Source organism: Hoplias malabaricus, chromosome 10, assembly GCF_029633855.1.
Source record: "Hoplias malabaricus isolate fHopMal1 chromosome 10, fHopMal1.hap1, whole genome shotgun sequence".
In the NCBI taxonomy this organism is placed as follows: Eukaryota; Metazoa; Chordata; class Actinopteri; order Characiformes; family Erythrinidae; genus Hoplias; species Hoplias malabaricus.
This window is the reverse complement of record NC_089809.1, coordinates 37,353,140-37,380,323: the sequence shown is the minus strand read 5'-3', so window position 1 is coordinate 37,380,323 and position 27,184 is coordinate 37,353,140. Positions and strand designations below refer to the sequence as shown.

General features: G+C 38.6%; 1 protein-coding gene across 3 annotated transcripts; it reads left to right on the top strand.

Annotated features, from left to right (window-relative positions):
* The first annotated feature begins 2,067 nt into the window (after window positions 1–2,067).
* On the top strand, window positions 2,068–25,830 carry plekhf2 (pleckstrin homology domain containing, family F (with FYVE domain) member 2). Of its 3 annotated transcripts, XM_066683354.1 has the most exons (3): window positions 2,068–2,526; window positions 15,156–15,274; window positions 20,479–25,830. In XM_066683354.1, exon 3 carries the CDS (start codon window positions 20,490–20,492, stop codon window positions 21,228–21,230), a length of 741 nt encoding a protein of 246 aa, XP_066539451.1. In that variant the 5' UTR covers window positions 2,068–2,526; window positions 15,156–15,274; window positions 20,479–20,489; the 3' UTR covers window positions 21,231–25,830. The 3 variants fall into 3 exon arrangements, with proteins under 3 accessions (XP_066539451.1, XP_066539452.1, XP_066539453.1); XM_066683355.1 differs by lacking the exon at window positions 15,156–15,274; XM_066683356.1 differs by lacking the exons at window positions 2,068–2,526; window positions 15,156–15,274 and adding an exon at window positions 12,045–12,160.
* Window positions 25,831–27,184: the final 1,354 nt, after the last annotated feature.

The following is a 27,184-nucleotide window of genomic DNA, read 5'->3' as shown; positions in this document are numbered from 1 at the left end:
GTAGTTTATATAAAATGAAAATAAGTTTTGGAAAATCTGTTTTTGCCTTTGAGTACTTTGTAGTCACCTGCTATTTATTTCTGAAAGGACGGATTCCAGATGATGAAACATTGCTGTGAATATTTAACTCAGTCACATTATCATTAGTGAGATTAGGCATGATTAGTTCTGGATCACAAACACCACTCCAACTCATCCCAGAGTTATTGGATAAAGTCCCTTCACTCCAGACAATGCAGTTCCACTGTGTGACTGCCCAGGTGTGTGGGCTTTTTTTTTGTGAGTGCAATCAAAGCAAATACAAGCACTGGAAGTATATTAAGTCATTCTCAGACTCTAAATAAACAGCTATCATTATGACATCACAGAATGCAATTAAGTGTTCTGTGACATCATAATGATAGCTGTTTATTTATTAATAGTGGCAGTTGGGTGTTAGGACACCTCATGTGTGGATGTCTTCCTGCCCCTAATTTTTCTGCCAGTAGAGGGTAGTTAATACTGATATTTGTCCAATCTTGATAACCACTAATGCCTGTTTTACATCTCTAAAAGCACAGTAGAGTTTAGATCAGTATAAAAATTACAGCCAATAAATATAATAATGAGGCACTCTTTCAAAAAACATTGAGCTAAACCAATTTCAACATATTCTATATTTGTATTTTAAATTTAGCTCTAACATGTTCTACAGTTCCTCTCCAGTGTAATTCAAGCTCAGAAATATTTTCCTCTTAATACATTTCTCAGAAAGAGCAGTTGTCTGAATGACTTAAATACCAAGTTTGCAATGTTCATAAACAAGGCCAAGGTGTCAGAATGCCACACCTGTATCAGATATACAGTGTTTTACAGAAGTGGCACCAGGTAGCAGCAATATATCATCAACAATATATAATAAACCTAGTTTACACAATAACAAACAATAATAATTACATTGGCAGGTAAGGTTTTGATTGGGCAGTTTGGTTCAGTTCTTCTAAAATGGGAAAGAAACATTTCTATGGAGTTTATACGATTCAAAACCAACTGAAGAACACAAATGAAAAAACAATTCTATATAGAACCTTTCAGAAAAGGGTTCTGTAAGGCACTAAATTTAGTTGTTCTATTGTTATGATTTCCAGCTTGTTGCAATAAAAGAACACTTTTTGTGCTTTTCTGAATGGTCCTATATAGAACCACCTATAGCACATTCTCCATCAGTCTGAAGGATACTTTCCCAATGCAAAGAACCCTTTTAATCATGCAAAAGGTTCTTTGAATGTTCATGGAAACATTTTCTATACTAAATGTTGAATATTGTCAGTGCCCATTAAAAATATCTATCTCCCAAAATAGTACCTTCACAGAAGATGGAAAAAACCTTATTAATGTTCAATGGAATTGAATGTAAAAAGTTTATATTCCAAGTAATTCGGGAGCATCTCTTTAGGTTAATTCATTTTGTAATTTTCAGACGATGTGAAGGACAGCAGCTGTGTTGAAATTATGCAGTAAATTAAAAATTCCACAAAAATGGAGATACATGTTTTTAAAAAGACAGCAGTGATATGCAATCAGTCCCTGCATCTGTCTCCACCCACCTTTCATCTGCTACTCCCTTCAGCTCAATAGCCTGCCGCAGAAGTTTAGGATTGGTTCTTAGGGTTTATGATGTAAGAAACCCTAGCTATTTGAATTCCCCCATTTGAGTCCTGTCTTTGGAACACTAGCTCAGCCAAGATCGCTTATTTTAGTCATGATTTGTCTTCCAACATAAACAACAGCACATGGACATGTTATCTTGCCACTGGAGGAGAGCTTGAGTAGAAGTAATAACAGGCTACTGCAAGTTGAAAACCCTCAAAAATCAATTAGAATATGAGAATTGTACTTGAATGTTATTCGTTACAACCCGTCTATTTATTTTCACCTATTTAAAGATTAGTTTGTCAGCATAAACAGTGAAAATTAAAGCCAACTGTACTGTTTTCTTGAACTTTAGTTCTGTCATTCAGTCAGTATTAACACTGTCTCTCACCCCCACACCACACCGCTCTTTCTTCACCGTCTCCTCTCTCATTAGAAATGCAGGAATCCAAAAATAGCCCCGAGAGTTTCGGCCATATGCTTATGCTTCTTAATAGGAGGTGTGTGGCTCTTGTTTGAGATAAAAACATCAGCGGGTTTGTTTAAAAAAAAGCAGTAGAGGCACTGAAAGTCTTGTCAGACTTGTTGAGAACGAGTGCAGTAGCAAGTAAGCGGAGGCTGCTCATTTCTCCCACAGTGACTCAGTGGCGCCTAAAACACACATTCCCTTCGCTTCCCTTCACTTCGCTCTCAGCCATATTGCTGCTGCCCTCTCTCCTCGGGCTGTGGAGTTAACTCAGCCCTCAGAAGTGGTGGAGAAGTTGGAGGGGCTCAGAAAAAGGACACAAACTATTGAAGACGTTCATTTGGAGTTTAAAAAAATAAATAAATCTCAGAATCTCCGGTGTGGTTGCTGTCCATTGTGAAGCCGACGTTGCTGCGCTGCTGCTCCGGGTGAGTTTCAACGAACTTCCCTGTGTTTACTTCATTCGTGTTTGAACCCTTGGAACTTGAACAGCATTTGCCGAAAAAAATATCTCGTTTAAATAAGAAAATCAGTTAAATCCTGCGGTTTATTCCTTTTAACCGAGTCCACTCCGTTTAATCCTGGCTAGCTTTAACAGAAGCTGAAAATAGCTGATTCTTTGAATTAACCGTTCCACCTTAAACGCTTCTCCAGCTACACGCATTATTTAAGGTGGAAAACGGAAAACTCAAACCAGTAACTGGCGAATAGGATTAGCTAACGTTAACTTTTCTGTTCCAGATATATTTAAAAGTCATGTGAGTGGCTAATATGAGTTATTTTTTTACATTTCATGAAGTTTATTTATTTCAAGCTTTACTCGCAGCTTTCACCTCAACAGTAACTCGAGCAAACTGGCTCAGGGCTAACTTCACTACAACTTCCCTAAGGACTGAAACCAGTTCGGTTTGGGGCGCTAAATAACGGCAAGAAGACCAAAAACCCACATCTAATTATACATTTATGTCGTATAAGTATATTACTCTCTGCTGTGAACTGTGGTTCAGGATTTATTGGTCATAAACGGTCTGTTATTTTGTAGCGTCAAGTGTGGGATTCGGGAATTCGAGCCGAGATTAAGTGTTTGAACATATCACTTAAAGCGAGACTCCACCCAGTTTTCAGATTTTGTGATGAATTTAGATTTTGACATATAAACAACGTCCTTAAGAGCATTTTTGTCTTCATTATTGCATTATAGAGAAACTTTAAACTCACACCCCAGACAGTGTTATTGCTAGGAACCAGAAGTCAGTCATGAGGTCTAAAAGTAAATATAGACTTTCCATTTATTGTTCAGTATGTACATCGAAACTAGGTGTTTTCTGAGGTCCTATATGTATTGTTGACAATGGTAAAGTAGTAGCTAATCCATACTATTCCTCTGAGTACCTATTTGTTTTATAGTGCCATACATATACCCATCCACCATGAACACATGAAAAAACACATAAGGATAAAACATAAAAAATGTATAACTGAACAATCAAAAAATGATTGTGGTTTATGAGTGGTGAAACAACTAGATTTTTTTTTAGACTGATTATTATGCATCCTACACCTTGCCTCATAACTCATCACCTGCACACCTACACAGAAAGTGGGCAGTGGGTGAGGAATGGAACACTTTGTGATGCGTCTAGTGCTGCTGCACTGCAGGGTTTAGTCTACGCTGTTCATAGATATAATCTGGTTCAATTAGCTAATAGGAAGACAGAGATTTACCCAGTAAACATTTAGCCGTTGATTCAACGTTGAAATAACGTAATGACTGCCGTCTAATCAACGTTCTCTTAAGGTTGAAAATGAAAGTTGAAAAGATGTCCAAACACAGACATTGAAAAGACGACTATTAGACGTATTTTGGACGTCCATTGACGTTATTAATTGGTCCCGAAATAAATTACTTGTATAAAACGCGTTTTGGACGTCCACTGACGTTATCGATTGGTCACTACTTAACTAACTTATTAAGATGGATTTTGGACGTCCATTGACGTTTAAAATATGTCCTTGACGGACAGACTACTTTTAGACCTATTTTGAACGTCCAGGGACGTTCCTTGTTTACTGGGTAGTGTCTATTTGAGATATTACAGCAGGGTTAACACACCACAGTCCTGTGACTGCCAAGTACCACTGTTTTTGTTGAAATGTTGACGATCACATTCAGTTTTGTAGGGATAGGCCATACTATCAAAACTGGCTTGACTATAAAATATTAAGACCAGGCGTGTGCACAGACTAAACCAATATTTCTAATTCATATTTGATGATGTTTTCGTATTGTACACTGGATTAGAAGAGTGTTGAGGTGATGCTTGGCTACTGGGTGAAAAGGTTGTTGCTTTTGTAAGTCTGGAGAAAGTCTGGAGAATATTAAAATGTTTACCTACTTTAAATACCAATTTTTACAATTTATGACCACTGATTTAGATATTCTCACACACAATCTACATCTTGGATAATAGGGATGCCATACACTTTGTCTAGTGCAGCATTTCTGGTTCCTGTCTGTGTGCTGCAGTTTGGGTTTGTCCACCTTCTGTCAACTTTTTCAAATCAGCAGCATGTTGTAAAGCTCATTTGGGATTGTATCAACTGTAAAAACTGAAAATATGGCAAAGTCAATTAAGGACGGGGACTGGGAAACATCAGCCTCTTTATGCTCTCAGTGAAAAACCTCAAAAAGGAGATTTATTTAGGAAAAAAATTGTATTTAAAACTGTTGTATCAGAGTCCTCAGTGAACATGGTATAACACTATGATATAATTTGCTGATATGAGATTCTATCAAGTAAAAGAAATCATTTTCAACAACATTTCTATCGTATCTTCCATAACATTTTTCCTGTGTTGAAAAGAAATATAAATAAGAATGTTTTTTTGAATGCTTTTGTTGCAGTTGTAAATTTCAGACTATGTAGGTACCATTATGTGGACATTTTAATTTATTACTTTTAATACGTTAATGCTTATTTATTACTTAAAAATGTCATACTTATTTTGCTACAATTGTAAGCCAATAGAAATACCTGTTATGTTTTCCCTTCTTTTTGTTTTTAACAGTTCATGTAAGTTCTTGATAATTATTGGCTAATACCATCAGCCCTCACTTTCCATATGGGTGAATCTGTATTCTGAACTCGAGCAGGAGGTTTGCTACACCACAAAGCATGTTTTCTTTCAGATACCAGGTAACTTTAACCCAGAATCAGTCCTAAATAATAGGAGCGGTAACTCTGAAATCCTGTTTTGTGGAATACCCTCCAGGTCTTGTGGTCTAGTTGCATCCTACTCTTCCTTTGTTGAAGAAAGTACGCTGTAGTCAGATGATCCTGACTTCCCGAGAAATATTTCATCACAACTGCCAGTTTTACAAGAGTGTTTTCGTGATATTTGTGTAACCCCTTATACTGCTAGGGGTTATAAAAGTATGTTGTCATGATAAAGATTGATCCACTCTTTGGAACGGAATTGAACTGAACTTATAATTGCAGGTAGGTTGCCACTCGTGTATGAGTTCGTTCGTGAGACGTTTAGGACACAGAGCAGCTGTTTTATTTTGTAGCGTATGAAGTGATCTGTACCCGATTCTTGGTTTGATTTTACTGGTGTCATGCGTCATTTTAACACCCTTTAACAGTTAAGTGTTAAAATACAATAGGCCAAAGCAAATCTTTTCACTCCAGAGAGCCACATTAGTCACATATTAAAAGTGAAATTATTTAACTGTATGTTTAATTGCCACTTTAATTGTGTGGTTTTAAAAATGACTCATATTAAATAACATATGATAATATATTTAAATATATACAAGGTGGTCATTTTTCTGAATACAAGTATGGAGAAAAAAAATGCTGCTAGAATTTATTCTTTCACTGGGGACTGACTCCCGCCTGTTTTCAGCTATGTGTGGTTTTCAAATATATTTTTTTCCTATTTTTTGTTTGATATTTGGCAAAGGGACTTTGAAAAACAGCCTACTCTAAAGCATTTGTGCAGGTGTATGTCCTTATGTTGATGGATGCACTACTATTTGGTTTTCATATGACAATGTGCAGAGGAATTGGAAGGCGTTTTGAATGCGAGAAACAGATGTTGTTGCAGTGCATTCCTTTCACTAGCGTAGCTCATCTGTTGCCAGTGCAGCTCAGTATTTTTTAAACAGTAAAGGCTTGCTGTTTATTGAAAATAGTTTAAGTTGCTAAGTGCTGTTCCCAATGTAAAACATTTTTTAAAATGTCATGACACTTGATGTTAACAGTAGGAGGATATTACAGTAATGAATTGCAGGCTCATGAATGTCCAGATGGAAAATTATTCTTTTGATGTGGTAAGTTCCTACAAGCCCCTGTGAGCGGATATGCTTTACAGCCTCTTTACCCATGTATCCATGTGATCCGCTAAAACTCTGCTACTCTGTGAAACACTAAAGAAAAATGATTATTTTCATAGTTTTGTAAAGGGTGAATTATATTCATTATTCAATAATCATTGGCCCAGTATTTAGCATTGACAGGTATGTTATGTATTTGTTTCTTTGTTTGACTTATTTATCGGTCCCTGAATATTCAGTCAAATCAGTGGTTCTTTAATTGAGGATCTCAATATTGTCCCAAGGGTGTCACAAGAGTGGATCTAAAAATAATATACAAATGCAAACCAGTGCACAACCCTCCAGGAGCAGTGATATATGCAAATGTCTGATGTCATTATTGGGTGTTCAGTGCAAATCCACCAAGCAATCTTCATTCCTCACTTAACTATTTCTCTTGCTGCTGCTGTAGAAACATCTGTAAATATTGAGTTATCACAGTAAAACTACAGTGGGTGCACATACTGCTTTCCCGTTAACAATACAGAGTGATACACACACACAAGGGTTCATCACTCTGTATGTGCTGCCTTTTTCAAATTGCTGTACATTGTGAGAGCGTTACTCAGCAGTCAATATTTCTCTTCTGTAGATTATCTCTTGAATGTGTAGCTCATTTTCAGTTCTCTCTAGGGATGCACCAATTTTGAATGTTTTGGGCCGATACGATAACCAATAATTAGCAATTTGGAGTAGCCGATACCAATAATAACCGTTAATTTTATCGTTTTGTAATGGAAGCAAATCCACATTGGATTAAAGTGGGGAAAAAAGCCATTTATTCAGTATTTTGTACATTTCTGTACTTTCTAGTCTTATCCTTTAAGTTTATTAGGTGTAGTTCATTTATACTTTTTATCAAAGATTTACTGCTGCTTCCACATGAATGGTTTCTAGAGTGGTGCTAATAGTGCAGCACTGGATTTGTTTTGGAGAGCGAGGGAGAGGGTGTGTTTGAGCAAGTGATGGCCAGTAATACTGCTTGTTATTACGTTTTCCTCGTATAACACTGAAAACTGAGAGAAGTCAATGGTTTGGTTCTTTACCCACACAGGATTTGTTATATTTTTACAGGTCAAGGGAGGAGTAAACAACCACATGTTCACTTATTTATTTCCAGATTATGAAGCGTTTCAGGAAACATTCACAAATTGCACTTGTCCTTTTCTCGCATATTTTAGTTTATTCATTATATGCCCAGATTAGTCACTGTCAGGTAACTCACACTACAATGAATTAGGAAAAGACTATCTATTACAGTCACAGGTGAAAGAGAGTCCAGTGGATCATCAGCAGATATGGGATGGGCCAGAATCAAAACAACATAATCAAGCAAAATTATATGTTGTAAAGCAAAGGTTACAACAAATGTAGTTGAGTTTGGATAAAACGCCAAGCATTACTTGATCTCCAGTATTATATTGTTTATTCAAATTTATATTGTTCATTTTTTTTGGAGGGTGACTTGATGAAGTGTGTCAGCCATTTCCCTTTTTTTTTGGTGGGGGGTGGAAATGCTGTAGGCACTGAACACGTGACCTTTTTTCTGTACTGTAGCAGGACTTCTGTAAGAACTGGCCACAGTTTATTGGAAGTGATAAAATATTTTTGTCACATTATGTTTCACCATGTGAGGCATGCCATAACTGTCACTCCACAATCTGTGTTTTGATAGCTCAAATGCTATAGCAGATCTTATCTTTGAGTTCTTGGTCTCTGCAGTTCAACAGGATGTCTGGTGGGTGTGCGTAAAAGCATGCAGGAACATGCTTAATCTAATTTTGTGGGTTTATAGTTTTAACCATAACTTGATTTAGCCTCTATATTTCTGCCATTGATACTGTGAAGCTCTGCTTCTTTGGTTCAAAAAATACTATAACATATCATAACAGAGCCTGCTCATATAGTGCAGTGCATATATCATGCAGTGTTATTTTTTTAACATAAATTTAATCAAAATTTTATTTAATTTTGCAGCCCGATTTTGATCAGCTTGGCCGTTTCTTCCATTTGGATTTCAGATGATTTCTTTTATAATATTTATTAGCACCATAATGGGAAACTCAACATCTGCTCTGCAGCATGAATCGCAGCAGAAGTCTCGCTGATTATCGCTTTTAGACTGATCAATACTTAACAGAGTGTCAGCAATCAACATTTACTTGACTTTTAATGAAAAAAAAAAAGTGAGCATAATGTTCAGATGGGTTTCTCTTGAGTGTATCTTGTATCTTCTTGTATCAAAGTTTCTTGGTTTTCTTTTTGCAAAATGTTATTTCAGTTTTGAGGTAGCTCAGATAAAATCAGTGCGGAGGTGATAAATGCGGAGGTGGCCTTGGTTATACTTTTTTTCATTTGCCTTTTAATGTTTTTGCATTTTTCTTTTAATCTTATGCACCTTAATACCCCACACCGTCCCCCCCCCTGTTACAATACTAGGGTTTTAGGTCAATTTTGTGACATTGGTAGACTGGAGCCAACAAGCAAAATGTTGCATGTTCAAATCTTAAACCCCCTGGGAATCTAATGGCCCTTTCACACATGTACAGTAATCCAAAAATATTTTGTAGGTTACACATTTTTCCCTGACGTTACCTGGACTTTACCTGGTAAAATCAGAGTCAGGGCTTGTGAGAACAGAGTCGGAAATGTTCTGGAGTTCCTCTTATATGCACTGCTTCATGCCTAAAGCACTTGTTTCATTTCCCACTGTGAGAATGAGCCTGAAGCACATACTCTCCCGCTGTGAGCTGCATGTGTGAAAGACAACTCCGGAACACTTACGGACCTGATAATCTAGAGTTTCTCTAGAAGTTCTCCAAAGTTCATCTGTGAAAGAGGCATGCATTTTCTTTCTAATGAAGTTAATCTGGCTCCTGAGGGCCCAGATTATAAGGGTACAATAATTTCTTATATTTATGTTCCCAAAGTCTGCTGTATTTCAGCAGTATCATTCTCCTCTCAATGCAGTCATAAAATGTGTAAAGTTTGGCTTTACCCTGACCAATCACAGGCTGATAGGCGTTAAAAACTTCAGTACACCATGAGGACCTGTAAATCACAGCCAAATTTTAGATTAAAATGTAAAAAAATGAATCATCTCTGTGTCATGGCTGTGTGTGTTGCTGTGGTTACGTAGACATTAAATATTTGTTGGCCAGTGACAGAGGGCTGTCAGTCATGTGCCCTCATTAGTATATGAAAGCCATACCCACATCGTTCTAGGAGAGGTTTGATGAGCGCCTTTTGGCTATATTTCAGGATTGTTTTATCTTATACTTTAATTTTTAATTTCTTATTTAAACTTCATTGAGTGTGTCACAAGTTTAGTATTAGTGTATAAAAAAAAAAAACTACATATGTCAAATTGCTGCTATAAAGAAGTAGCCTTTTTACTGATGGTTACAAAGCTAAACTAAAATCCTGGGAATACTATTTAGTAAAATGTTCAACTGGAATATCCTGTAAAGCCTTTCTATACTATACTAGCATAGAACAGATTTTTATATCACATACATTAGCATTTCAGGTTGCATTTGAATTTCATTGATGAATGTATTTAAGCTGAACCAAGGTCTTAGAAGTTCCTTCATATCTGAAATGAGGTTGGGTGCTATAACGATAATACCGTATACCACGGTATATAAAAATATGGATGTATCTTAAAATGAGGGCGGTGTTTGACGTATGTATCGTGTCAAATTTCGGTTCTGTGTCCTTAAATGTCGGTTAAAACTTTAATGTGCATTTAGCCCACCACAGTTGTAAATTTAGCCCTGAGTTTGGGTTAAAAGAGAAAGGAATTAAGCTGTAAATGGACATAATTCTCCGAAAATCCTTCACTCAACTTTGTGCTCACAGGTATATGGTTTTATCCTCTAAATGTGTGTTTTGAGCCTCAGTTCTCTGAAAAATCTGCTGTGATGTGCTAAACCACAAGTGCCTGTTAGCTCCAGCTGTGTTTCTAAACAACGTACACTGTATTATTTCACTTATTTTCAAACTTTTCTGTTCCTTCAGCACCAGCTGCTGAAATTTGCTCTCCCAGAAACGGGTTTTTATCATCAGCACGTGTTCCGATGTGCACTGTCTGGCTTTGTTTAGCTAAATTCACTTGACTTTGTGCTCAGAGATATAAGGCTCAAAGCACCCTCTCCCCACGCTAATACTGTATACTGAGATAATATTTTGAGACGGTATGAAAAATGTGAATACCGCCCATCCCTAATTTGAAACACTGTGTCTTTAAATCTCTCCAGTATTCAAAAGGAAAACTTTTGAGTTCCTTTTACTAATTAAAGACACTCTTTTAAACCTTGTTTTTCTTTGTTCACATCCTTCCACTGTCAGCTCTGGACTCGTCTGTCTGATTTACACTAGGCAACTTTTGCTTTCAATCTATAAAATTGTAAACTCTAAAATCATATAGTAATATTGTTGGAGAAAGATCTTTTTAAATATTTGATTAAATTTATTTATCCCTGAAAATGTCCATGATGTATATTTGACCAATGCTAAAAGTAATACCAGTAGCTGTGAGTTTGAGAGACTTCACACAGAATTCTGCACCCGTACAATCACTTTCCTTACATCCCATTGTTTAGAGAGAATGCGCTTTTTGTTTCTGAAACAGACACAGAGAGACACTGCTGTGAGATCAGTCAGAGCTGCTGTTTTACACAAACTCCCTTTAGACTGAGGAACTGAAAATAAGCGCCTCGTTGCTTTAAACAGTTGAAGTATTTTTTTTCTTTTGAAATTATCCATAAAGAAAGTCTGTGACAGAAAACTGTAACTAGTCCCATGTGAGAACAGTTCATGTGAACTACTGGGTTTTTCCTGCGTATGTTATTTCATATATAAAATCAATAAATTAATCATACTAAAACTAACTGAAATTGAGACCCTGGAGCTAAACTAGACACAGAAACCCATGAGAGTTGAAGTTGTGTGTTTTACATAGTAAAAAGTAGCATATTCATTCATTCGTTTTCTGTACCTGCTTCGTCCTGATCAGGATTGAAGTAGTTCTCGTGCCTATTCAGAGTCAGTGGCACGATGAAGAAACACACCCTGGACAAGGAGCCAATCCACCCATTAAAATCCATTAAAAGAAGTTTATTGTCAATTTAATTAACCACAAAATCTTAATATATCTTATAATGGAAAAAAAATAGAATTGAAAAAGCTGGACAAAGCTTAGCTTTATTTATTTATATATCTATTTATTACTATTATTATTATTTATTTTTAATTGAATTATTTTTAAGCAGGAGTTTTGAGGACTGTTAACACATTAACAGTTTTCTGTCACTTTCCATAGGTCTAACCTCCTGGAACTGTGTTAATCTCATTACATTGGGTTTATCCTGGAGATATTTGTTCCAGCTTGTGGGTGACAAGTCATATATGGTGCCCCAGATTTGTCTCTCGTGGGCGTGTTCAGGGTGCTTTCTGATGTTGGTTGTGGGTGTGTACAGCGTGGGGGGGACCTTGGACAGTGCATCTCTGTATTTGTTCCGAGGTGCTGTCGGTGGTGTTGCGTTGCTGGTTGTCTCTTGACACTCTGTTGCCTTCGTTGCTTTCCATTTGCCACTAAATCATGGGTACAGCTCATGGATGCATTCTCTCATAGAAAAATGACTGGTCGCCTGTAGCTCTGACGTATTCTAGTGTGAAGTGAGGTAAGTGTGGCTGCGTATAGCTGTGGAATTTCTCAGTGTTCGGTGAGTTTTTACAGCGGTCTGATGGGCACTTGGATCAATCTGTTTATTATATTTGTGGCTCATAAAACCAGGCCAGGCTTATAGCCTACCTTCTGTTTCTTCTGTTTAAATCAGGGAGTGGTTGACATGGAAACTTTGATTTACCCGTGAATGTGTAGGCATGTGACTGAATCATGAATTTTTAGCTGATGTTATTTGACAAATACCTGCGATTAGTGCTAATTGTAGTTCATTGTGTCACTATTATTTAGGCCTGAGATTTGTTGGTAGTATTTCAACTCTAGTAGAAATGCACCGAATAGGAAATTCTGGGCTGATTTTCCTGGTAAAATACTAATGAACAGCATTGGTAAACATTTGTTATCCGAGCTGATAATTGAATAACGCAGTTTTGTAAACATTTATTCGTACATTAATTTAAAAAATAATTATTTCATTCTTACAATAAAACTTTAAGCCGTAGCCCCAGTTGCTCACAGACACTGAGACAAGGACAACAAAGTCACTTACATGAATTAAGCATGGATGTAGCATGAGCCCGCAGCTCCGTCCTCGCTGTGGCTCATCAGTGTGTTTAGTGTGTAAGTGCCAGGCACAGCCAAAGTCCCTCTTCAGCTCGACGTCACCCTTTCCGTGTGTGTTTGAGAACGTAGACCTTTTAGCTGTTACCTCTGTGTTTCTTTTGATGGGTGAATGATTGAAATGGGCTGAAGATCTTTGTTGCTATTTTCTGTCACACATTATGTGTTATATGGCAGAAAGCCTGAGAACACCCATCATACATACTATGTTTAACTACGAAAACATGCAGTCATGTTGGACATCAGTGTTGAGTTGTGTGCAAAACAGCTTGTATAACCTGCATAGAACAGTGTGCAATGGAGCAGCTGCACATGAGCGCGAGGACATCATGCACAAAGCCAAGCTGTGGAGTTATCTGGAGAGATGGGGGTTCAATACCCTTGAAGTGAGCTGAGTCCTTCGTCACACATCACTAAACTGTGATGATCAGTGTGGCCTTTGCCAGGTTACAAGCTTTCCGTGTGGTGTCTGACCATCTGTGGCTTGTGGTAGTTGTTAAAGGTCGAAGATTAGTTAAAGGTGCTCTGGGTCAAGAAGCAGCCTGCTGTGAGGCCAGCAATACATTTGCATTGCTCATAGACACGGCTCTGCTGCTGCTCTCACCTGCTTCGAAGGGTAGCAATGGTCTTTAAAAGGACTGTAGCAGAAAGTAATCGACTGTAACACTGAAGTGAAAAATCAGGCTGTAAAATGCTTCTAAAAAGTGTTTGCCACAATATATTTGTGCATGTTTTTATCTAGGGACACTACACAATAAGGTCTGCATCTCTTTTTATGTAAGATTATGGGTGGTACAGTAGACAGTTTATGGTTTCCTTGTACAAGTATTAAAAGCATTAGTTCATACAACTCCATTATGTCTTTAAACGCTATTAAGCTTTAAAATGTTTTTGAGGCACTTGCTTTAACATATGCATCTAAAAATAGGCTTTAATTCTCAATCTTCTCAAACGCTCTGCTACCTCACAGGAAGACATGAAGAACGTGTGTGTGTGTGTGTGTGTGTGTGTGTGCTACTTCATCATATTGTAGGACTAGATCAGAATATTATTTTTTCCTTCCTCCAGTATTCAAGCCACACTTCAGCACAGCTCTGGTACATAATGCTGCCAAGATAATCATTTTAAACAACTCAATTACTGCCTTAGACAGTGTTATACATTGCTTACTATAAATATATACTTGTTATCAATGTCATTATCAGGTGCAACCCATTCTTGTATTCCGTGTAGGTTTTCATTAATGGAGTAAGACTAGCGTAGTGAGAAGTGAGTCTGTGATGTTACTTAACACATGCTGAGTATTACTTGAACATGGAGAAAATAATTCACACTACTACACATACTTCAGCTCCTCCCCAGTGCCCCGTCCGCATAGTCCAGCTCCGAGCAGAAAGTGAGAGGCAGAAAAGCAGGCCAAGGAAAAGACCATGAGAAAGGAACTTGTCATGACTTGCAAAAATGCAGGAAATCCCAGAAGCACTATTTCTGACAGAAGCTCCTTTTAGTTCCTGATTTGTAATTTATTTATTTATTTATTGGGCAAGGGTTCTTCTAGTATTTGTGAGCAAACGGTTGTGAAGTGTTTGAAAAAAAACTATAAAATAAAAAAATTCAATGGGAATGGTGAATGGCTTGGTTAATCATGTTAGGGAGTCTAGTTATTAAGAAAGTCACATGCCTACTCTTGTTCATCATAGTTCGGCAGAATTAGAACATTGCGAATCTAGGGCACCGCCCGTAATTCAGTCCTTTGCCTTCCTCCACACGTACATGTTCATGTGCTGCTATCAGGACGTGCCAAAAAAGTGTGCAGGACAGCTGCTGTGTTCAAATGATGTAGTAAACTAAAAAGGGACAAATATTTAGATATGTTTTTATTTGGGCAGTATGACATGTTAAATACAACACTAACACTGCTCACACATCGCACAGAATTTTGTATCTCTTTTATTCTTATTTTTCATGTATATATTTTTAAAATAATTTGACCCAGCTTCATCTTTATCACATGTATTTGGTCTGGTGATGTCTAAGACCCTGTTCACACCTGGCATTAACATGCATCCCGTGCGATCCGATTGTACGTGGCCAGCACAAAGTACCGGTGCAAACAGGGTACAATGAGTCCTTGAGGCACGTCCAGTCTCAGAGGTGACCACATTATTCTTGTAGCGTGAACAGCAAAGTGTCTCAATGCATCTCCGACAGCAATAAGCAGAGCACACATTAACTTTTGTGCCGGGAGTGAATTGCTATGTATTTTGGCCGTCATTTGTGATTGAATTAACCAAGACATGTATAAAAAGGGCCTAAGCAATCACCAGGGATCAAACCAGCAATTAATATTTTTGTTTTCAAATTGCCTGCAGGTTTTCCTGGTGGATTGGTGACTCAAACGTGTCCATAGGTGTGTGTGTGTGTGTGTGGACCTGTGAAGGACTGGTGCGCTCTCCAGGGTGTGTTCCTGCCTTGCATCCAGTGATTCCAGGTAGGCTCTTGACCCACCGCGACCCTGAACTGGATAAGGGTTATAGATAATGAATGAATGAATAATGAGGTGAAACCCCATAGCTTTCAATATTTGTAAGTCTATATTCATCATGGGTAAATGCTTCCATGTTGAGTTGGAAGTTGTAGGGCTTTTTCCCTTTAGCTGGAGAGGAAGCCTGCATACATCTGTGTAGTTTTTGTACAGAAGGAGTTTTATATATAGAAGGATTTAATAAAATAAATGATCAGGTTATTGTGTAGGAGTCTTTAGTTCCACGTGACTTGGCATTGTTCGGAGAGAACTGCTGCAGGCAAGTCTGGTGTTGCATAACTTGAAAACAATGATTAGCATGATCGAGACTTGTTTTTTGATGGCTGGTTGCCTCCCTGATATGCTGTGATGTGACATGACACATAACTGTATAGTGGTTTCTCAATTCGAACACTATCATGGTGGTTGGCTCTCCTGTACTATGCCGTAAAAACGGAAGATGCATAAGAATTGCAGTTTGAAATGTGAACTCTTGCTCTCTTCTAATCATTTTGGTCAAAGGGTTCTAATGTTTCCACTAGATTATAGGAATTGTTTCTCTTTTAAACTACCAATGATACAACAAATCATTAAAGCTCCCTGTGTAATTGAAAGCTTTACAGATAAAGAATCGCACTCATATACAGGGGGTCCTCGACTTACAACGTTGATCCGTTCCTACGTCGCGTCGTAAACCGATTTTCGGTGCAAGTCGGAACATACGTACGTAAATAACATACTGTAAGCACTTATCCTATCCTAACACCTATCCTCCCCGGTCCCAAGCCGCGTAACCGTGTATTCTTCCACCGCGCACACCACACACGAAGTTCGCGTTACGACGTTTACGACGCAAAACCTCTTAAGCCGAAACAGTAAATGGGAGATGTGTCGTAACCACGAAACATCGTAACTCGGGACTGACGTAACCAGAGGACCTCCTGTATTTCTGTAGAAACATTTTAGAAGTGTTATTAGGGCATAGCTTTTGGAGACAAGTGTATAGGAATGCCCAAATAGATCCGTTTGAATTACATACACATTACCGGGTTAGTTTTACCAGTGTTCACTCTCTGTGGCTTAACTCTGATTATTTGACTTTACTGACATTCACTGAGAGTGACAGTGTTGAACTGAAAGCACAGCTCTGACACTGGGGCAGTGCTCTGTTGTAGCGAAGATAAGACACCGATCCTGGTGTGCACCATTTTTTGGATGGTGTTCGTTGTATTAAATTGTGATTAACAAATATAGGTGGAAGGTATGTGTGTGCGAGTTTCAACTCAATATTTCTGGGGCCTATATTTTTCTACAATTTGGAGCACAGATTTGTGAATAATGCCGTGAAATATTATTAGGGCAGGGTTAACTGCAGCAAACCTACTTACCCGACCCATGTGTTGTCCAGTCATGGATGGAGTGCTGTCAGTGATCACAGATGTGACTTTGCTCATGTCGATGCATTGTTCTATGTTGTTTTTTTTTAATATTTTTATTATTTTATTTAGAGCCCCCCTTCCCTTCTTTTCAGTTAGTTACAAATTGGTTCGCCTGTTGTGCGCTTGTGTTATATGAGCAAACACATGAGCTCTAAATTATATTTTATTGAGATGCACATATTCATATGCGCATGGTTATAAGACATGATTTTCTATGATTGTTTTGCTGTTTCTGGCTTCATATTCAAAAGGTAAACTAAACTATCACAAAGGTTCAGCTTTACATGCAGTATTATCTAAATCTGGCTTTCATCCACACTGAACTTCACCAAGATACCTATAAATAACTTTAAAATCTCACATTTGAAAGGGGATTTACCGTCTTTTAAAACTCAGTGGTCTTTTCCTTGCACTATAAAGTTCACAGCATAAAGTCGTGCACTGCTTATTGAAGCTTGTTGAATTTAAGTGCACAAAGAGACAACCGACCTCGTTGAACAGTCAGACTTAGTTTGGTGCTCTGGCGTAAAAGCCAGTTCCACTTCTGCTTCTTCTGTTTCGGCGGTGGTGTCTTATTTGTAACATGTGTTTTCAGTGTTGTAATCCTATTTGCATAAGTTGGATAAATGTTACAGTGAAGTGCACTGTAAATAGGTCTGAAGTCTTCGTAATTTCAGGAACAATAAAGCTTTAAGTGTTGCTATCTGTGGTCGTATTTAAGGTATTCATCAGACTGTGGATATAGTCGAAGTCAATTAACTGGTGTGAACTTTGGTCCAAAAATCCATACTGTGCCATATGCTTAATGACAGCTTTATCCAGTTTCATTTACACATTGATTGTGCAGCTTTCGGAAAAATGGATTGCTGATATAAGTGCCAGAACATGAATATGAAGATATGAATGATTACTTCATGGAATGGTGTTTTCAGATATTTTCCCCTGTTATATCACTTGCTCTTAAGTGGTATACTGTGTGATACTTTCATTTCTTTAGAGAGACGGAAGTGAGTCACGAGGTCAACTTTGTAGTGGGGGTTCTTGTCACCATGCCTTTTTTTTTTTTTTCTTTTTCCAAGGTAGCGGCAAAACTGCCCAGCCTTTGTAAAAGTAAGGCGTTACAGATTGTTCCCTTCGTCTTAGCTACATGTGGCTGGGTGTTCCCCTGAATTTGTGTTAATATTTTTATATAAATATTTTATTTATTACATTTTTAAAATCCTTTTTTTATCTACATTTTGACCTGATGAAATCGTTTGTCAACACGTAAACACGTTTAATTTACATATACAACAATCATTTCATTGTTTTATTTAATATAGAATCCACTTTTTAAGTAAAATATATATTTTTTAATATATTTATAGATAATTTCGGATAATAAACGGTTTCTTATATTTTTCCGGTAAGTTCATACATATATACATAGAGTTATTCATACATATAAGTGAGTCTGGACATCTCATGATGTGAGTAATCTCAAACACGTTCAAGTTCACATTTGGGAATATGAGTGTGTATATATAATCAATCTGTTCTGAAATATCTCATATATATCTTTTCTAAAGTTTTCTACAGGCAGCGTGTGGTCTGTGACCCTAGATAAAAATTAATTATTAATTAATTACTAGTATCTGGTTTGCTAACTCTCCAGTCATGCAGAAGACCCAGTGGTTTCAACTACTTGGGTTATCTTTATGACTTGCCTGGCCTCTGAGGAAATAATGCCTCACTCATTAAGCAGTGCCTTGAACAAGCCTTCATGTGCATATGTAGGTGGCAGGTGTTTGAGTCAGTTGACTTTTTTTTCAGATGGTTGTTTGTAAGAAATGCTTTCACCTTTCGCCTTTATTTGACACCGGACACACGCAGAACCACAGTGCAGGATGAAAATCCTGTTAGTCGAACCCAGGTGCAGCACAAAACATTGTGCAAAACAGTTCATCAGCTTAAAGCCTTCGGGACATGTTAGCAGAGCGTGGGGAAAACACTACAATTGATCTTATTGCATTTGTGGCCATCATTTGACTAATATTTAAATGCTTACTTGAAAATTTTAAGACGGTTTCACACTTAATGCACAGCTTCAGAGCCACACCCAAGATTTTCTGAAAGGAAATACACACAGTTGTGATTTCCAGAATACAACAAAAATAGTTCAACAATTTATTTGGCCAAGGAAACTTGCACATGCACTGACATTTACTGCCAGTTACCTTTAGAAGTACTGTCATGTTCGCATTCGTATTCAGGTGCTTTGGATTGGTCTATTATAAGTTCTTCTAAAAGACATTTACAAATTGCATGTTATGATATATTTCTCAAAATGTTGATTAAAAGCAAGAAATTAAAAAAAATCTAAAATTGCACAAGCTGGATCTGAGCAGCATGAAACAAACAATTCACTGTATAATGTGTGCAATATTTGCATAAGTTGTATTATGGCAGTCATGCTGTTATAAGGGGGCAGCCTTTCGTCATACGATGTACAATGACAAATAAAAGCACATTATTACATTACATTGCCACAATATGAATTTATGAACAAAGTCAATGACGTTTCCAAACCACAGAGCATTGCACTGCACGCTCCGTGAAGAGAGAACAAAATAACACACAACATTCTTTTATATATCAATCATCAATGTGTGATTTTTAGCTTTAGGACAAAATACAGCATTTTCAAATATAATGATGTTAAAAATGGAAAAATTAGCTGTTTTTTCTCATGAGCTCCCTCTAGAGCTGCAGAGTGTAATTCACTTTTACAGCACTGTCCTGAAATCAAGGGGGTGGCTGGGGGTTGTGTTGTGGCTTCCTCTCCTACAAAAGTTAGAGTGCAGATTTTGCGGTGCAGAATAGCGACGGCAGAGGCTCTCTTCTCCCTGTTACAGATCAGTAGGACATGGCAATAATTTAGAAACGGTAAATTTTATTTAAAAATTAAGAGATCCGATGAGTGATCTGATTTTTCTGGTGTCTGTCTTTTTTCTCAGTTAGCTGTGCGTTTGGGGAATGCGTTTGCGTACACAGTGCCCATACAGCCTTCACAGATTTCTCCTGCTCTGTCATTTATAGAGTGGTGATTCAGTGGATGTCCACAGTTCTGTAGCAAGACGAGTGGTTAACTGTCTGACCCCAAAAGAGGAAATGTGTCAAGCTTTCACCCACTCCTGCTGCAGTGCGAGTTAGCTGTTGGAACAAGAATTCACCACTTCTCCAGCATTAATAAGCTGATTTATTTATTTATTGGAACCTGCTTTGCATTTCACTGATGTTTTCAGTTGGTAATTGGTAGATTAGGGAATCACATCTCAGATCAGCGGAAACTGTTGGTGAAGTATTGCTGTAACTGCGTAGAGTCCTCAGAGCTCTGTGGATAGTTTTGCACAACGCAGTGAAACTGTTCCCTATTACAATGTTTTATTTGTATATTTCCTGAAGTTCACTTTTATGTTAGCCTCAGATTATTGTGTACGTCCACCACTGGTCAAGCCTGGCTTTGAAGATCTATTGGACTGTGGATTATTCCAGTGGCGTCTGTCCTACTTGCTTCAGCTAGTTACTTTCTTGATGGTTTGGATACACCTTCAGGATGTAGATCTGCTGATGTAGATAAGGTTTTTAGAAATTTCTACCAAGCATAAACAACTGCACTGAGCTGAATAATGTATTGGTTAAGACCAGTCTATACCTGTGACTGACTTTTCCTCTGTGTTTTGTGTTCCACAGGTCACTGAAAAATGGTGGACCGTTTGGCAAACAGCGAGGCCAACTCCAAGCGCATCGCGGTCGTGGAGGGCTGCTTCGGCACAGCCGGTCAGCCGCTGGCCATCCCAGGTCGCGTCCTCATTGGTGAGGGTGTGCTGACCAAGCTGTGCCGCAAAAAGCCCAAGGCGCGGCAGTTCTTCCTCTTCAACGACATCCTAGTGTATGGCAACATCGTCATCCAGAAAAAGAAGTACAACAAGCAGCACATCATCCCGCTGGAGAGCGTCACCATCGACACAGTGGCTGACGAGGGTGACCTACGCAACGGCTGGCTTATCAAGACCCCGACCAAGTCCTTTGCTGTATACGCCGCCACGGCCACAGAGAAATCAGAGTGGATGAGCCACATCAGCAAATGTGTGTTGGACCTGCTGGAGAAGAGTGGAAAATCTCCCACTGGTGAACATGCGGCCGTGTGGGTGCCGGACTCTGAGGCATCCGTCTGCATGCGCTGCCAGAAGGTGAAGTTCACACCTGTCAGCAGACGCCACCACTGTCGGAAGTGTGGCTTTGTCGTGTGTGGGCCGTGTTCAGAGAAGAAGTTCCTGCTGCCCAGCCAGTCGTCCAAACCTGTCCGTGTGTGCGAGTTCTGCTTCGATCAGCTGGCCACGGGCGCCACCCTGCCGGTGCGCTCGAACAGCCGTCCTCCCAGCAGCAAATTCTGCCCCAACAATGTCTCGGATGACGAGGACGAAGACGATAGCAGTGACTGAGGAGCTGTCGAACCCAACCTTCCCATTTTTTAGGAACATTACCTACAGACATGTGCAAAAGTTTGGCAACACCTCGTCAAATGACATTTTCAAAGATGACTTTCAAAGTGAAAACCAGTAACCCATTCTCTTCAGGGCGCACGCTAAATTGTGTTCGTTTGGATAGAGAATGTCTATTTGAATTTGAAACATGGGGTGTGGAGGGGGGTGTGACACCTTGTACATAACTTACACACTTATGTACATGATCATTTTATGAACTTATTTCTCTCGATGTGTTAAAATCAATTAAATTAAATAAAGAGCTGTGAATTAAAATGTACAGACGTTTGTTCTCTGCAGAACATTGGGTTATGAACTTTGGGATTCACTTTGAAAGTCATCCAAACATGTTGTTTGACAAGGATTCCAAATACTTCTCTCTATAACCATATCTTCTTTCTTTAGGGTCCCATCTGCTTTAGTGTCGTTTTGAAGGGATTTTGGCCGTGATTATATTCATTAGGCAAAAGTACTGATGAACAAATGTACTCTGAATGTATTCATACCACGAGCACATGGATGGAATGCACAGTAGGAATCCCGAGGTCCTGCATACAACTAAACCTTACTTACAGACTTACTCCGCCCTTATGCAGATAACATTTGGACCCTTTTGTGAACACCCACTACAGGAGAAAATGGATGCATTAAGATGAAAAACGTAGCTAATTTCAGCCTCAGTGTTTACTCAATAGTTCTACATATTGTTTTTTCTTTTTTTCCGGTTTGTTTCCAACTAATGCGTATGTGGGGCATGTGTCTGCTACGACGCTACTCTTTCTGCAGGGATGAGCAAGTTCAGCAAACGTGTCAGTGCTGACTATATTTAAACTGACTGCAAAAATCTTTCAGGTAAAACCGTCTGATTCATGTTGTGTAGGTTTGGATCAGTATTTTTCGAGGTGTACCCTAATCAGGACCCAATAAGAATAGTATGCATATTTTGGTAGATCTGTACATTTTTTTAAAACCGTCGTTGGTTAGTTGACATATCAAAATTCTTGCTAGTGACAAATCAGTAAGAAGCTGTTTGAGTTGTATCAAGTTCTTAAATGTATATAACACAGAGTATGGTTTGTCAACACCAAAATGTAATCTGACAAAGGCCTTATTTGCCACAGTGCCTTCTTAAATATTTTTTTCTGATAAAACGTAGGAAAGCCACTTCTTCAGTTTCAGTGGTTAGACCATTAGATCTGACCTACCTACTTATATTTGTAAACTAACTGGTAGAGCTGGCAAAGAAAATGGATATATTAATGTCTTAATGTACATAGATGCATTTAAAACCCCTATTTTTATTAGCCATTTTTCTCAGATCTAAAATGTAGATTTATCCGTAGTATAGTTTAAAGTCCCCATGTGCAGTTAATTATTCTTTATCTCCCAGTGATGTCCTTGGAGTGGTTCCTAACTGTGTAGCTATAGTCCAACTCTCGGCTCTGCACTTTAGTGTTGCTGGGCACAGTCTGTCAACAAAGACTAAAGCTACCCTCTTCCTCCCCTTTCCTGTGAACCCGTGTTGGAGGAGGTTTCTTTCTGTCGTCATGGCTCCACATGTGGCTGCGGCAGTCATTCCCACAAAGTCTCAGAATGGGAATTGAGATGCAGAGCATTATGAGGAAGTAACCTTGACTTGTTCTACATTTGAATCACACAAGGCTAAATGCACTAACACTCAGAATTCCAGCTGTGCTTTATTTATTAAGTTGTGAGGCTGTTACAGTCCAGCAGTTCTAATGTTTTGTGTGAAGGGTGGTGTTCAAGTGAGAGATTTACAGTTGAACTTACAAGATATAGCTGCTTTTGTCAAGAAAAGCTTCTCAGTGCAGACATGGTTGCGGGTTCGCTGTGTTTGTATTCACTGCATTTACAGGGCCTTTGCAGAAGTGACATTAAAAAGGGAAACAAAAAAGAATTGAAATATTAATATGCAATCTACAATGGCATGCATTTTTATGGTGTTTATATATTGAGTACACAAGTTGAGCTTTTGTTTTGTGATTATGTGTAGTTACTTAGAAATGCATTTCTGTACTTGATCTCAAAGGTAATCCACTTTTACTTTTGAATAACATGGGACTTTAGTAACTACAGTACCATCTTCCTGCCTAATTTTTTGTTTTTTCACCCCTCAGTCCACTTTTACCATACTATGGGAAATTTAATCCTGTCTGTTGTAAATTTTTGTAAAGTTCTTTGTTTCTTTATTCTGTTTTATATATATATTATTTTCTTTCTTCTCTCCTGTCTTGTGGACAGTAGTGTTGACCTGCAACTCCTTCTGCATTTGTGTGTGGGTGTTTCCTGAACACCTCCAGATCAGCTACCAGCACTTTATTCCTTCTGTTAGCTTAGAAGGGGGCACCCTGGATGTTCACTCCAGGGAAGACTTGGCAAAACACACCTGAGAATGCGTGCACCTGTTGGATTTCCCACCACTGGCCAATGACAAAGACAAGATTAGGCCTTGCCACAGTCCGTCTGACGAGCATGCCTCATAAAGACGCTATGTTATAGGCCGCACACATGAAGACGGAGGGTCTGATATTTTCATTGCAGTCATCTGGCCTCACTGCCAGTTGTACACCCACGTGAACCCACATCCGTGTATCGTTTTGTACTGGTTCTGGCACTGGTCTGACGTGACTGAACAGTGAAGCTGCTCTTTCTACACGTCATGCCAAAACTAGCAGAATTGGGATCGGTCCGTGGGGGTGTCAGTCCAGTTTCTTCTCCTGCAGTATTAGGTGGTTCTTGCCCATGTACCAGACTCTCCCTGGATTATACTAGGTAGCAAACCATGTGTTCACTGGGCAGTCTGCAGTGTTAGGGTAGTTAATTGTGATAATAATCCAAATAATACAAATCACTAAACGCTTTTATACATTAGTAATGGTTTACTGTAATGGGATTATGTTTGAAACCATACAGTGGTAAAAGAAAATGTCTCTGTGTCACGCTTGGAAAGATTTGCAGCTAATTTTTGCTTAATTCTTGCGGATGAGCAGCTGTAGGAACAGCATATAAACATCTGCATGGAAGTAAAATCTTTAAGAAAGCAATGTGAAGCCTACAGAACTGAGTCTTGACTGTTGTTGTGAAGCTGGAGAACATTTAGAAGCTCTGACGAACGGCTCTGTGTGTTTCCTGAGCTCAGATTATTATTAAATATACTTTATTAACTGAATTATTTTTAGTTATATAGTAATTTACGTACTGTGATTACAAAGATTAACCTGTGATGCATCACTACATCGTTATAAGATCGCTGCAGTGCATTGCTTTGTTGCTAGTTCACTGCACATCTGGCTGTTCTGGCTATTCATGTCTTCCATGTAACATCTGCGTGTGGTGGTCCATGCAACAGGTGCACAGGGCAAGGTGGCCTACGACTTAAGCACAGTCGGTGGAAATTCAACTTGGTGATTTCATAATGAATCAGCATTTTTGTCCTTTATATGATTTGAGTCTTTCAAGTCAGATGTAATTTATGATCCCCTCATTGTTGGGTGGACTATTTGATGATTTCTTAGTGTTTTTGTTTGTTTGTTTGTTTTTTTTCCCCTTTCATGTGTCCAATGTCATTTTAAAACTCACATAAAATGTTGAAAGGGCTCAAAGCTGAATGTAATCAGTCATATCATTGTTATCATTGTTAATTTTCTGGATATATATGTTTTTAAAAAATGTTTCTTGTCTTTTATACCACTCAGATGTGTACTGGAGGGGAAAGAACATGGGGAGAGCAGGGACAAGGTGCTTGAGGACAGCTTAGTTTTCAGCCTTCTACTGTGCCCCAGTCAGCCCCAGCGCAGTCTGTTTGTGAAACAAACATTAGCCATGACATCTTGGCCCAGTAATCCAGGGCTGTGATGCTGTACGGTATTAGAGTGTGTGTGTGTGAAGCCTCGTGTTCATCCTTCTTAATGTAAATGTGGGATGAGGATTAGTCTAATTTGTTTGACCCTTCTTGTAGTGAGCTGTTTTAACTTCCTGTCTTTTAGGATTGAGGAGCCCCATTTAGAGGCTCATGGTCTTAATTCGCTTCTTTTTCTTCCTACGGCTTCAAAAACCAGTTTCCCAAAGATTAGTTGATATAGAGTAGTCAAAATTAAGGCCAGGGTGCTACATATTTACTTTTAAACATGGTATAAATAACTTACAAGAGCAAGTTGTAGCCATATGCATTTTAGCGACTGATCAAAAAATTATTTACCTGAGCAGCATCAGTAGGAATCACACTACTAAAAAGAATGAATGTCTGTTATAGTGTTGTACAGTATACTATACTAGAAAAGTATCTCAGTACTTTGTCAATAAACACTGTACAATACCCAATATAATGAGTACCGGTACTTTTAAGGAGTGCTTTAAAACAAGAGCGTTGTTTCCAACAAGTGCCACAGGGGGGCAGAAGTTGTCTCCTCTTTCTCCGTTAATGATTTTGCCGCTTGTTTTAACGACTTTTCAGACCTTCTAGCGAGTAAAAACACAAAACCCGACTAACACCAGCGACTTTCGATACAAACCTTAGTTACTTTTTATAGAAGAGAATCGGCGGTAGTACGACTCGTTAGAACACTGGGACTGACTGAGAGCGGCGGAGACAGCTCTCTCTCAGCGGCTTCTCTGCTCCTGGAGACAGAGCTCCGGTTCAGTCCACACAGCAGCTCACACAGATCAGAATGAGCATAAAGTGCTGCCAAAGACACGTTTGCTTCCTTTTATGTGGAGTTTATTCCTTTTTCTGAACTCCTGAACTGAGATCACGTAATTGATTGAGGAATTCAGCTTTATTCAAACTGTAAACACGTCTTCTGAACAAATGACACGGCACCGAAGGCGCGAAACGTCACGTGTGGCTTCCCACTTAACAAGTAGATACCAGCGATTTTGCCGATCGCTCTCAGCTTGTAGAAGAAGGTACGTTGCTTTTAGGTCTTTACCCAGGTATCGTTTCAGTATCGGTATTGAGATATTCGGGCAGGTATCGTATCGTGACAACACTAATCTGTTATAACAATAGCAGGTACAGTAACAACAAGACGGTGCATATAAATCTACCGAAAACACTGAACACAGTGTAAATCAGCACAGTCCAGACTGCAGGAGATCAGCTGATACTGGTTAAAATCTACCTGAAATCAAAACCTAACCTTTTTACCTCGTTCACTATTGTGTTTATTAAAGCCTGTATTTGCTCTGTCACTGTGGAGCAGTAAGCTGGGTAAAGAAATATAAGCCATTGATATCTTGTTTCAGCTTCTCATTCCACCACCACAACCTATCATTTACCAAAAAATGCAAAGCCCAGGCGGAGAGTTTCCCTCAGGAATAGATTAGATTTTCCAAGGCACATTGTCTTTAAATTGACAACCTCATAAAAGCTTTTTTTTTTCAGCCACATCACGAGACACAGTTTGAACTCTTGAACCTTAAGCTTATGAATCATTCCATAAGATAAGACGTCTTGTTCAGTAACTAGTGTGATGTGTCCAGTGACTGCTGTGACACTCATCGTTTTAAGTATTGCAGTAATTTTCAACATTTTATTTTGGAGCCTTACGTGGGAAATGTATTTAGGTTGTTTACCTCACAAACCATGTGAATTAGGTGCTCACATTACGGCTCTTCTGAAAACAATACAAGTTGCATATCAGTGGGGAGGACCTACAGGGATTAAAATACGGTCTATTCTGGACTTGTGTTTGAACTCCTGCCCTGCTGTCAGCCTAAAGTTCATCATGGTAATTTAACAACCTCCTCTTCCAAAGACTGCTGTGAAGTTCTCTGAGTTGACTACTGTAACATGGACATTTACATCATCTAAAAGTATTTCATCCTTGTGTTAATGTGATAACCTTAAACTCCGTTAGCTTTTGACAGCAGTGTCATCTACTTATTCATGA

Coding starts and splice junctions, on each gene's coding strand:
- plekhf2 (XM_066683355.1), top strand. CDS start 20,490: ATGGTGGACCGTTTGGCAAACAGCGAGGCCAACTCCAAGCGCATCGCG.